General features: G+C 42.8%; 1 protein-coding gene across 2 annotated transcripts; it reads right to left on the reverse strand.

The window, feature by feature from the left end:
- Window positions 1–297: 297 nt before the first annotated feature.
- tfap2c (transcription factor AP-2 gamma (activating enhancer binding protein 2 gamma)) lies at window positions 298–8,308 on the reverse strand. 2 transcript variants are annotated; one of them, XM_076744280.1, is made up of 8 exons: window positions 7,899–8,308; window positions 6,734–7,195; window positions 6,256–6,307; window positions 4,899–4,970; window positions 4,120–4,342; window positions 2,734–2,852; window positions 1,347–1,488; window positions 298–1,113 (listed from the first exon to the last, which is right to left on the reverse strand). In XM_076744280.1, the coding sequence occupies exons 1-8, from the start codon at window positions 7,944–7,946 to the stop codon at window positions 819–821; spliced, it is 1,413 nt and encodes a 470-aa protein (XP_076600395.1). In that variant the 5' UTR covers window positions 7,947–8,308; the 3' UTR covers window positions 298–818. The 2 variants fall into 2 exon arrangements, with proteins under 2 accessions (XP_076600395.1, XP_076600402.1); XM_076744287.1 differs by lacking the exon at window positions 4,899–4,970.
- Window positions 8,309–13,630: the final 5,322 nt, after the last annotated feature.

Raw genomic sequence — 13,630 nt, forward strand, 5'->3', positions numbered from 1 at the left:
CGCCTGTAATCCACATGAACACTGAAGAGGCTTCAAAGTCTCTGGTTTCTGACCGAACACAGACTGACAAACCAAAAATCGTCTTTTCTCATTCAGGCCTACATAAGATTCAAATCATCTCTCATGAACAAAGCACAATAACACTGGAGCCATTTTGAAGTGGTTGTACAAATCAAGCACAAGAAGAAAAAAAATGAAGTGGATTTTCTTCTCTCTCTTTCTCATCTAAAAAAAAAAAAAAAAAAAAAAAAAAAATTGTCCTTTGCAAGTCCATTGAGACACAGGAAATCAGTGGATTTGCCTCCAGACAGAGCGGGGTGGGGGTGGAGGGGGCGGGGGCTGAGAGGAATTCACAGCCACAGCAACTCATCTTGAAATGATGTCCACTAGGGAGAAAAAAAACAGTCTGCACTTTGTTCTTTTCCTCCTCTTGTCAACAGAGTGCAGGTCTCATGGTTGGAGCCTCAGCACATTGGCAACTGTATGGAACTGCATAGTGGTTAGTGTGATTTGGTGTGTATTACGCCCACACACGACGGGCTCCCACCGGGGCTGGTACACGCGCCTTCACCATTGGTGCCAACACAGACTGATTTGCAGCCAGCTGTGACAAGTTCATCAATTTCTCATGAAATACGCTATAAATTCAACAGTGCGAGTACACACACATACACACACTCACGTACAAAGTCAGCTCTCAAAATGACAATACTTATCAATCGATATTGATTTTAAAAAAGTCCAAAAAAGGGCAGACAGGGCAGCAAGATTAAGGGACTCAGGGGTTCTCAGGTTCGTGAGGATTCTCCTTTGAGCTCTCATTTCCTGTGCTTGTCCATTTTGTCGGCAGATTTGCTTCCACTGTCTGAGGAACCCTGGGTGTCGCTACCAGAGCTCAGGTACATCTTGTCCACTTGTTTGAGCGCCTCGTTCAGGTAGTTCTGAAGTGAGGTCATGGCGGCGCAGATGGCCGGAGAGCCGAAGCCGTGAGTGATGAGGCTGAAGTGGGTCAAGCAGCCTTGGATTCCAGGCTCTATGATGGGGGCCGGCCGAGAGTTTCCCAGAGGTGAGCGGTCCTGAGTGAGCAGGTCAGTGAACTCCTTGCAGATTTGCCTGAAGGTAGGAAACGAGGGTGGTTTAGGACGAGGGAAAATACTTAAATTGACTACATTTACTGATTCGTTCTGATCTGAGAACAAAGTCTGAAGGAAATTCAATCCGTAAAATCCTCCAGTAATCAATGAATACTACAAAAAGCTCCAGATATGTCAGCTTGCTACATCCTACTTTGCTAGAGGGGTTTTTCTATAAAAATTAAAGGCAACCATCCAAAAAAAGACACTTACTTGGCAGCGAGGAGCATGTTCTTGCGAGAGTTAACCTCATTGCGTTCCACATGCGCCCTGCCCAGGTATTCAGCAATTGCCTTCGCAGGGAACTCTGTCTCACACACATAACCGAAGTCTCTTGCTAAATGCACAGCTTCACCTAAGAGAAGAAGAAGAAAACAGACCCTATGAGAGAAAAGTCACCTCTAAACCCAAGTCAGACACTCAAAGCAAGGCTGCATATTTATGAAAATATAGATTTTTTTCCACGGACAGTATCACTGCATGTCCACTGACACACTGGGCAAAGATCAAATGGTAAGTTGGCCGGCCTCAGCAAATTATCAATTTAGAGCATAATATTAGCCTGATCCACACAAGCATCAAGGCGCATGAAGTGAAGCAGTTGAACTACAGAATAATCAGTTGAGCTCAGTCCTCTAGCTTGAGGGAACAAGAGCTAGTGAGATGAATATATTTCCGTCTTGAGGGTGGTTTGACTTGCATGGTCATAATGGGCTTATGTGGATAAATGCTAGCAGAGAGTGCCCACGGCACCAACAGCACCGCTTATTGATAGATACACACATGACTTGAGGATACGGACAGCTATTCAGAAGCACAAGCTTTAAGGTCAGCAGGCCCTCCTGGCGAGCCGAACACAAGATAACAAGGCTTAATTCAGCTTTGAAGGTCTCTAAATAACACAAGCCTGGAGTCATTCTCCTGCACAGAATCATCATCCCGTTTCTAAAAATTAGGCGTGTAAGAGAGCAAGAGAGGAAAAAATATTCTACCTTAGCCTGCAGGCAGGTAGATGTGATTAAAGTGATAGCATGTTCACGGTGAAGCGTCACTGTCTGGCTAAGGTATGACTGATGTTGTTTTAATATTGGAGGCACTGCAAAAAGGAAGGTGAAGGTGTCGTCATCATTGCTATGTAACGCCCTGATATGAAGTAGATCTGCGGCCATGTTAAATATCAAACAATGCGCAGGTTAGAGTACAGTGTAATGCAAAATAATACAATCGTAACAGTGGTAGTTTCGGTGCTGGAGGATTATATCAGGTCTTGCATCAGGTCTGCAGCAGCTCGCATTCAAACATCAGCTCAGCCGCTCTTACGTGGTCTAAATATACAGAATCACCAGGGAACAAAAGGACTGCAACTGAAAGCCGGGCGAATGAAAGAGTTCCTCAAGAAAGCAAACTCTGCGGCCTTCACTGTGTCTTCATATAATGGAATATTTCAACAATGAATGGTGTTTGGAGAACACACACGCACACACACACACTATGTGAATGAGACTGACACACACTCACACTTTCAGAGCGACATTCCAGCCGTCGCAAACAGCAATTACACCCGAGAAGCTGCTGTGCGCCACTGAGTGACATGTCATACCTTCGACAAGTGAGGTAAGTAGAGTGACATTTGCTGCCTTCCTTCTTCCTGCAGGCAGGTTGAGCCCAATCTTATCCAGCTTTTCTCTCAGAGAGCGGCCTCCATTTTTTGATTTGGCCCTGCAGAAGGAGAGTAAAATACAATTTTTCAAAATGCATATCAAGCCTACAGTTGCGAAGTATTTCAGACAGATAACACAAGATTACAAGCACTTTCACACACTGTGCTAAGGAGTGTGGAAAATAATAATCTCCACACACATCATGAATATTTTCCCTCATTTAGTATCTTCTTAAGGCCATTTAATCCAAACATTAAAAGCAATAAACAGATGTCTGATTACAGCGACTGCTTCAGATGTAAACTGTCAGAGGAGAGCCGACACTCACTCCGGCAGAGGCTCTCATTGTGAACTCTTGATAACAAATAAATCACACAAACTGACCTAAAAAGCACTGACACAAATGATGCTTCCACTCAAAAAGCATAGCACACACACGTTTGCAGAAACGCTTTAACTCCCCACTTGCCATAGCCGATTCAGGTTTCCACATGACTGGCGGGGCAACCTCTCCCTCTCCATGGCGGGTGCATCTTTCGGGAGGCAACTGTGTATGAGCGCCCCCACCCCTTCATCCCCGCCCCCCCCCCCCCCCCCCCGTCCCTCTGCTAACGATCCCCCTCCTATTGCTATATGACCTACATAAAAGTGTGATTGCGCGTATGTGTGTGTGTGCATGTCAGCATTAACACAGGCACATGGGAAGTGGCAAACGTGCACTCCAAGCACAAAACGCTCCAGCCAGGGTTGTTGGGTACGCACCGTAACCTCACGATCCCTCGACAGACTGCCACACTAACATACGTGCCATAAGGTCAACTGCTCTGCCACAGATAAAGCTACCCATGCTGCAACCCCTGACAAACACAAAAACACACCCACGGAGTCTTCAGATTGGTACTAACTGTGTTGATGTAACCTATCCCCAGAGGAAGCACAGAACCAAAATTGCAGACCACACAAAGAATGTCACGAACCTTACGCAAAAAAACTGATGAGCCAGACCAACTGAGCCAAGCTGTGCTTTTAGAAAAGCCTTTCCCATGGGCTGCTGAGCTTTAGTCTACAGATCACTTGAGCTGGAACTCCTCAGTGTGATGATTATTCATATCTGAGACAATCAGACAACCTCGTCAACAGCTTGCAGAGATCTTAATAAAAACGGATGTAAAAATTAAAAAAAAGGATGTTGCGGTTAGCTACCCTCATTTTTTATGAATCTGTGCTACTGTGTCCCTGTGCTACGCTTTGGAGTTTTACAAACAACAACAAGGAAACAGCATTAACTCCGGCCTGCTGTCACATTGAATGAATTGAGCTCTGACCTGCGTAAAACCCCTCCCAGGAGCGAGGCGTTCAGGCACTCAGGGGGTGACAGACGTCTCTGGACCTCAGCCACGGTAACCTTGTACTTGGATGTGGAGCTCAGCAAGGAAAGACGGCCCGGTACGGAGCAGAATACCTCTGTTGGGTTTGATACCATGCCCAGCAGGGACTCTTTCTGGAAGGGAAGACCCAGCGCGTTGCCTTTAGGTAGAGTGACAGGCCCTGGAGGGTGAGGAGAAAAAGATGTGGGTAAGCTGAAGAGTGAAGAACTACAAAAGAAAACAAAAATCTTTCTGGTTTTGCAATAGATTTTGTTTATGTATACACTTTTCCTGTGTATGCACATAAGCTCTAATCATCATAATCCCTTCTGTGCAACAGGGAATCTGTGTTTTCTTGTACGTAATCACAAGGAAGAGTGTGTATGCTGCTCTGCAAGACTGAGAAAACCAGTGTTTGCTGCAGGAAAGACTTTCGAAACATTGTGTGGCTTTCCAAACATTGAATGCCTGATGGTTAAACAGCTAAAATGCCCTCATGCCAAACACCATCCACAAACAGGTACACACATACAGACTGCCCCTCATCTAAGCCACAGATACACCTCAGCACTGTTTATTATTTGGCCTCACAGGCTCTGGGTATTCTGGACACTGTGTATGTTTTATGCTGGTTCTGTAGTTAAACGAAATTTTGAACCCCCCACAACAGCACTGACAGGCATCGGACAAACAAAACAGTACAGCACACTACAAAAAATAGCTCGCTTCATCCTCACCCGCAAGAACGCCCCCCTGATAATAAGTCCTCTGTAAGCGATCAAGGTTCCTGCCACCTCGTAGTCCTAATACTGAGACAGAAATCACAGAGTCACATGAGTACTTAAAGGCTCCTCTGGGGCACATGGCTGGGAATGACATGCCATTGTTTACAAGTGGAAAACCTAGATTGCCCATAGTGTGCCCTTGAGCATGGGAACAATATAATGAGCCATCGCTGACTTCCGTAACAAATGCAGACTCTTTGGTTCGCTGAGCTGTGCGAACGGCTTTCTGTTTGTGGCTATGCATCGCAATATCATAACACCTTTTTGCGATTAAGCTTTTGAAGAAAAAAGGCCGTTTTCACTGTAAAGTACCACATAAATGTCTTTGAATAAACCAAACTGCTGTGATATTGGTCAGGCATGATAATGAGAAACTACAACACAAGGGTTCCATTTTGAAACAAAAAGGGAAAACCTGTCTTTATGTGATTAAATATATCATAGTTTCAGAGATTTTTGCTGAATCTATCTATCAATCTATCTGTTTGCCTGCGTATGGTTTGAATAACGCAGAAAGCTAAGCCATAGAATAATGTTGCTCAAGCTGATCTTCCTCTGACTCAAAGTCTGTTTAATGGAGCCCTGATGACAAAACAGCAGGAATAAGTTCCCCTTCAAAACAGTTCATGTCCCAACAAATTACTAAACTGTCCTTCACATGCAAGCCTAATGCCACACCCCGCCAAAAGCTGGTTCTGCAGAGCCAAACACTGCTTCGAGATCAACGCGTAATTTCCTGTTAAAGTGAACAGAAGAGAGCTGCAATTGCAAGCTTAACCAGCCTAAAGGTGATCCAAAGCTTTCCTCTTCTCTCACAGTCAACACCGAGGTTGTGAGATTGCCCAATTTTCATGTCTTGTCAATAGCCTGTCGTTTTTTGAAAGGGATCAGTTCTTTCCCACTGGGCATCCATTCAAACACCTTCGCCAACAGAATAGGCTATGGATCATATCAAGCTTAGATAAGTGCATCTCATGGCTACGAGGATTATCAGTGTATGCAGTGCAAGTACAAATACAAGACTCCTCCTTTGCTGTACTCTCACACTGAGTGCCCTGACATGCCACTATAGAAGTAATTGTTATGACAATTCCAAGTATGAGTGAGAGAGTGAAAAAAAAAAAAAAAAAATACAGCCCTTACGGTAAATTTCCAGCCCTTGCCAGTAATTACTGCATCTTTATTTGGTTGTACAAAGGCACATGTACCCCAGGCAGCGTTTTCCAAAACTTTTTTTTTCCCCTCGTCAAATTAACAGAGCTGTGCTTCTCTGCCACTAAACGTCAGATTAGTCCTGTAGCAAACTCACCTTTTTTGATGACTGTCTGATCTGCCATAATAATACTGTGGTCATCTACATGCTGATAAAAAAAAAAAAAGAAGAGAAGCAGCGATAAGCCATCATTGTTAACAAAACAGCAATGTTAAAGCCATAGCAAGCTGGAACTAATTTCTGTCAAAATATGCAGTCTGTCTGGATGACTCTTTCTCCCTTTTGCTTCCTTCATGCAAAACAAGGAAAAATATTAAGGGCTATTTCAATATGGAAATGAGATGTTTAATGACCTTTGGTTGGTTTAATCTCCTGTGTGATCAACACAATCCTCCTATTTGATATACAATAAGATACTGACAATAATTCGCTTTGTTTTCTGCTTTAAAGGCATCCAAAAATGCGTTATGGCATTTGGCTGTCTGTGTCAGTGAGTGTATACACGCACGCACACGCAGAAAACTTCCACGCTTAAGTGCCATTTCAAGCATTCATGTCAGTCAGATCCACTCACTTGAACGTCCTCTAGTCCGTGGCCCATGTCGTGCATCCCCATGTTATCGCCAATAACCGACGCCTCTATGCCGTGCGCGTGTGGAGGCAGCAGCTCCGGCCGGCGGAACCCTTCCCTCCTCACCCCGGACGAGCCTCCTTCCAGGCCCAGGATCTGACTCGCCAGGCCGCTCCTCCCGTGCGCGCCGAGCCCGTCCTGGCCCTGTCGGCCGGGCCATGGCTGCTGCTGGTTCGACGACGGCGACTGGTGTATGGAGTTGATGTTGAAAGGGTCGCCGAGGTGGGAGTAGGGGTCGCTGGACTGCGGGTAGGAGATGGGCTGGTAGGGAGGAGGGAAGTACGGGGGCTGGAAGTCCGAACTGGCCGAGTGTGAGAGGGAGGGAGACGGGCTGTAGAGGTGCTGGCTGACCGCTGGCAGGTGAGGCAGCCGCGGGTTCCCATTGCTGTTGCCATCGTGCCTTTCCTGGGGGACGGAAGAGACAGGGCAGCTGTGAGAGATGACAACAAGATGGCAGGTAGTGGTGACATGTGTCCCCCTCCCCTCAAGGGAATCAAGTGTCTGTTACCCACTGCCATGATGTCCACTGAAGGTAGTGTCTTAGAGAAGGGCGTTTAGACCTTCACTTTAATATTTACGGACATTTTATTCTTCTTCTTTAACGTGGTGAAGAAAGTTCACTTACTGATTAAATTAAACTGGTCATTGAAATCATATTAAAATGTTGTCACGTGTTTGTTATGACCCGAATTAATGCTTAAGGCCCGTCATTCTTTGGAATAAAATGGGAATAAAAAGCTGCTCGTTATTATTATAATTATTATTCTTGTGTCTATTTCTGTTTATGTTGCTGCTATTGTAGAAATAATTATTCTGCATGTATTCTGAAATCTGCGTCTTGCTTTTACAGTTGTAGGCGTCTTTCAACTTTTTTTTTTTTTAACTTGACTTTTGAGGGGTTTTTGGTGTTTTTTTTCTGTCCTGTTGTCGCCTGTTATGTATTACTGGCCGATTAGGATTTCCATTTCATCTTCATCTTTACCGTTAGCACATACGATAAAAATCAACCCACCGTCACTCTTGTCGCTGAATGTCAAACTTTTGTTACTTAATGAAAAGGCACTTTTCCTTTTTTTTTTTTTTTTTTTTTTTTGGGATCGAAACTCACCTCACAGTCATCCTCATATTTCACGTTGTCGGCTAATTTCCACAACATTGTGACAGAGAAAAATGCTCTCCGTTACCCCGAAAAAAAAAAAAGAATAGAACAGAAGAAAAAGAAAGATGATTGTCGTCTGCGAGTTAATCCAGGTAAGAAAAAATGAAGAGCTTCCTGGTGGTGATCATGAACCCCGCTTGCTCTCCGGCTGCGGCGACAGGGCGAAGTTGCGGGTGAAGGCTGAAGGGGCGAACTGACCGACTGACTGACTCTCCAGCCGCAGATATGAGCCTCCACAGCCGCGATGAGACAAAATGATCGATGCCAAACGATATTTCCCCCCTCTCCGGTCAGTGTGCTCTGTGGCTGTGATGTGGAAGTGGGCGAAAACGGTGCTTATAAGAAACTTGACTCCCTCTGATGGACAAGACAGCGATGTTCACTCTTCGCTACATGAGTTCTGTACTATATCTGCACAGGCGCTCCGAGGGGGCGTCACCCTGCCCGTTGATGTCAGTGAAAAGGGAAAATGAAAATATTGCTGATTGGCGGGACAACGGTCCAATCAGACTTCTGCCCTCATGGGCAGTGTCAGACATTTAAACCCGGTGACTTTACTGGAGCGCGCTTTCCGCGGCTCGCAGTGGGTGAAGTCTCTCAGTACGCTCCTTGTTTGTGTTTGTTTATATCTGAAGACAGCTTTTAAATGTGTAAAGAGACAGTTATACTCTGTTTCAGAAGCAGGCCTACATCCCTTACAGACACACTAACAAAGAAATTCAAAGGTTTCGTTGTGGAAATATCCCCCCAGATATTTAGCGTATGATTTATTTTGACTTCTTGCTTCGTAAAGATGTTATTTTAGTTTTTATTAGTATTATTATTATTTTTATTTATTTATTTTTTTCTTCTTAAGACTTCATGTCAGAACGTTGCAGTGGCGGGTTGCTAGGTTACTGAGTAACACATGGTGACGTTATGACGCTCAGTGGAATGCCTCCCGGCCAATCACGTTGTTCGGTTCGAGATGTTCTAGAATGTTGAGGGTGTTCTGAACAACTGATTAGAAGAGGGGCAACATGTTTTGTTATTATGATAGAAAATAATACATTTGTTTCTCTGAGCGGTGGTTCTAAGTTTTTTTTTTTTTTTTAATGTAAATTGGTTAATGAAATCTATTAATTTCATTATTGCTATTAAATTCAGGATATACCAATATAAATAATCATTCACATTTTGCATTTTTTTCAAGTTTTTTTTAATCACAGTACACCTAATCAGGCCAAGTCGCCTATTCATTAGATAATAATTGTTGTTTTTGAATAATAACTATATTAATAATAAATGATTATTGTTGTTGTTATTTTCAGTGGTGGCTTCACATTTACTGTTATCACAAATATAGCAGAATAAAAAGCCAACTGTATCCTCCTTAAGCATGCCCATTTAACTTGACTCAATTCTTGCCCTCAAAATGACTGTGGTTCACTTTTTTTGATCAGAAAATCAGCAAGATATTGCAGCTCTCCGGTTTAAATGCCTAAATAGAATAATAGGCATTCAAATGAACCCATGACATTTTAATGTCGGTGTTTCACGGTGGTGGTTAAGTGCTTGTTTCAAACCGCAATGAGCCCGAGGGTTTAGCAGTCATCGTTCTCTCAAAAACCTCTAAGCTCGAAGGATCTCAACAAACAACTCTTTCTTAACTTCATTTACATTTTTGGTGGAGCTTTGCGATGTCCAAAACAAGGCTGCTTTGAAGCTTTGATATGCATCAAAGTGAGCACAAAAGACTTGTTTCTCCCGTTTCTTAATTATAACGACCCAACTGTCCATTATATGTATTTTATCTTTGCCTTTAGACCTTCTAAATTATCTTTCTTCAACAGAACATAGTGTCCGTAACTTGGAGGCTTTTCATTAATTGGTTTTGTATCACTTGACAAGTACTAAAATGTCAGATTATAATTTGTGAGATTATTGGACAGACCTTTGTCTTTCTGGGTAACAGCCTGTGGCGTCCGTCCACCCACGCTGCGATGATCGGCTGTCCATGGGAACAACAGGACGTGGGCGATTGAGGATTATCTGTTTTGGTCCTTGGCTTGTTGTGATGCGACGCAGAAGTGAAATGCGCGCAGATTAAATGTTACTTTACGTTGGAGGAGACACGGAACAGACCTAAAGGACGTTAATCACGCTTGGCCTGATGGTGGTGGTTTGGACAATCCTGATGCTCAGCTTGTCTTGTTAATGACAGTCCGCTGCTGCGACAACCGGCTCAGCTCATGTCAGGTGCAACGACTTCAATGGATCGACGGCCGGACAAATGAGAAAAGTCAGCCAAATCAGTGAGGGAGGCCATTTTAAGGACTTTTCAACTGGTTGGTATAAATATAGTGTCAATACACACGTAGCTACTGTATGTAAGATATTATATTTTAAGACTAATTTACAGTGTGATGTGACTTTCTTCAGTAATAAACCTGATTGAAATCCCAAATTCGCATTAAGTCGGTCACTATGATATTCATATCATATTCATATATTGTAAATAAATGTATATGTTGCAAATTATCTATATTACCCATAATACGTCATATGCATGTATATTAGAGTATGTTTGCATTAGTCACCTGTGAAGTTAGTGGCTATAACCGCATTCCCTTCTGATATACCTCAGTTCCTGCTGGAGTTTTTTCTCTTATTTACTTTGTAATTAAAAAGAAAAATGCTGTAGTTATTTTACAGAAATCATAAAATTACGTATGCTTGTTTTTTCTATTGTAAGCATGTTCCAGTTTCGATCACGAACAGCGTCACCGTTTTGTAATCCAGTGGCCTCAAACCAAATTACTGAAAGTTTTTGAGAGGGTGAAGCCTTAGGCTCATTGGCATTAATCACCGGTTATTTAAAAGCGGCGCTGCGCGACTCTAAACAGGTGGTTATGGTGGAAAGTAAATAAATATAGGCTCGGCAACAAAAGCGATAAACACGATGCAGGCTGGGTTAGAGCCAGTCAGCTGTAGAGATAAAGACACGAGTCGACTTACCCTCCAGTCTATCCTCTCCAGTACAGACATCTGCAAAGCTCCACACAGCAATCCCACTGAGACGCAGCGAATGAGTGAAACCATGAGAGGTTCACGTTGCTGACTTCACCTGACGGCGGAGCAGTGCGCATGCGCCCTGCAGTGTAATACACCTGAGTGGGATAAATCAAAACAATCCGTGCGCAGTGGCTCGATGAAAACCCGCATTTATTATGGCTTACGTAATGCAACATGCGTACTGAAATGGATTAAGGTGAGAAAAGGAGCGCGTCAAATGTATTAAAAACCATTATATGTTTATTTTAATAACGTAAGATTAATATACGACTCACAGGATTAGACCATAACCGAGATAGAATTATCGTTAATCTCATAATGATCTGCTATTGTTGAGTTTAAAAAAAAAAAAAAAAAAAAAAGTCATACAGGCTAAAGTTTAAGAAAAGGTGGAAAAAAAAAAAAGACGTGAGGAAATTTCAAGATGAGGTAATTCCACCCCCAAAGCCGCATCGCCCCAGGCTGACCGAAGGAATCTGCTTTCAAAAGCCTCTGAAGCTTTTTGAGGCCTAAAACGGCTCTTGTTATCTGATCTCCCAAATACTTTAGCTTAAACTAATGAACAGATCAAAGTGTCTTCGCTATGTGGCTGAGAATGTAGCCTACATTTTATTCCAAGAAGAAAACAAAACCTTTCTGATCCGCAGCCATGACACCTGCCAGAAGGAGAGCCTGATCAAACTATACCTCTTCAAATCATTGAGAGAAATAAAGGGAACAACGGCGCGCGTCTTACGCGGAAATTTATAGATTTCTGAAACAGATCAATTCTCATTCCCAGTGTCTATTAATCTTTTGTGCATTAGTCGCGAAAGACCAGCTGGATGAACCACTTTGTTTCTTGAAAAAACAAAAAAACAAAAAACATGATCAAACAGTTGGCCTGCTTCTATGACAATGATTTCCAACTTTATTTGACTCCCAAATATTTATTCCATATCCTCTTAATGAATTTCAGTGTAATATACACCTTTTTACAATTTATTACAATATTATCATAAGTGCAAACGTTCAGATTAATCTATTTAAAGATGCATTCTGAGACTGGACATCCTCCTGCAGTCTGTGGTAAATTGATCTTTAAGAAACATCTACTCAGATCAGATTATGTATCTTGGTGCCCCTAAAATTAGAAATCCATGACAATGCCTTCATGAAACGCTCCTGTGAAAAGCAGGCCTCAAACAAACCAAAGGGCTGCTCGAAAAAGCGTCTGTCTTCTCTCCTGCGCAAACACAAAGAGTTTCTATGGTTGCCAAAAGGAGGTCAGTAAAAATAAAATAAAATAAAACCCTTGCATGAGCTTCTGTGGTTCTTATTATTGACGCATTATTTCTTTGTAAACCACCTATCCATTGATCTAACGTGCGCAGAGAAATAAATCAACGACATAACAACGTCATAGACTGCAGCTGGATGAAGACGAGAGGACGCAGTGTTTATTTAAATTTTTAGCCACCATGATTGGATTATTTATGGTGTAACTTACATTTAATGAGAAGCAGGCAGACTCCACTTTGTGAGTTCTTTTTTCTTTTACCCTGCGACCACAGTTCGAGTCCGTAACAGCAGAGGGTGATAAGGAGGCCTCTGGGGCCACCTTGTGGCTGCAGCCTCACATTACCACAGGATTACCGAAGGATCAGCGCCGCCTGGGATCGAGTTTATCCTAATTCATAGACAGTATTCATAGACAGTATTCATACAGGCGCATCTAACTAAACCAGTTTACTTAAGCACTGCACTCGAGTTTAAATATGTATTTAATTTGCACATCATATGAAGGAAATCATGTACTTTTTTTTTTACTTAACTATTTATTTCAAAGCAAAATAAAGTTCAAATGAGATCCAGTTTACAACACTTAAAATCTACACCTCCTCTGTCACTGAAAAATCCCCCCCAAAAAATGCAAATATCAGCATTTTCAAGTTTAATGACTGGACATAGCATCTCCTACTTCACTGAAAAGCCCATTCTCAGTGTTTGGTTTCAGTTCTCCACATCAACCTTGTTCATGTTGAAAACTGGACCACGATGGGCTTCTATACTGGCTGTGATGTGGCAGAGTCCTGCTCATAGGTACGTGTGTTAAACTGAGGTTTAAGGTGAGCACAGAGACACTTTTCTTCAGTAGATGAATGTGAGCACATACACCATTCTGCACAGTTCAGCTAAAACATCCAAGTGACTGTAAGAAAAATGTATTTTGACTAGAAGGAGACTTTAAGTAACATTTTTAATGTAGTTTATTGTTGTGATTGAGTATTTTAGGGTTTTATTGCCACCTTTCCTCAACAGATCTGCCCCACTGGGCTATCTGTTTGGCAGCTGCGGCTCTGATCTCCTGCATCATTAGAGGACATCTGAGAAACCATGTGTGCGGCAGCGACTGAGCAGCAGAACGATGTCTGTTTTAATAACGTTTATAGTGTTAGACGCTGCCAGCTGGGTGTCCCGATCAGCGCCCTGAACACTAAACCTCACAGCAGCTGTAAGTTTCACACCTTACGTGTAAACATGTGTAAGATGCTGAATGGAATAAGAGCTTTTTATAGTTTGTTTTTGTTGGGAGTTTTTCCCTTGAAGGGCACAACAGGGAGTTGTTGTTGCTGCTGTCATCACCA

Source organism: Chaetodon auriga, chromosome 2 (genome assembly GCF_051107435.1).
Source record: "Chaetodon auriga isolate fChaAug3 chromosome 2, fChaAug3.hap1, whole genome shotgun sequence".
NCBI lineage: Eukaryota > Metazoa > Chordata > Actinopteri > Chaetodontiformes > Chaetodontidae > Chaetodon > Chaetodon auriga.

Bases quoted from the DNA above. Each gene is read 5' to 3' on its own strand.
- tfap2c (XM_076744280.1), bottom strand. From the start codon at position 7,946: ATGTTGTGGAAATTAGCCGACAACGTGAAATATGAGGATGACTGTGAG. The intron at 4,343-4,898 runs GTGAGGATGAAG...CTCACCCTCCAG, and splicing joins TCAGGGGGGCGTTCTTGCGG to GGCCTGTCACTCTACCTAAA. The intron at 1,489-2,733 runs GTATGACATGTC...TTCTTCTCTTAG, and splicing joins ACTTACCTCACTTGTCGAAG to GTGAAGCTGTGCATTTAGCA.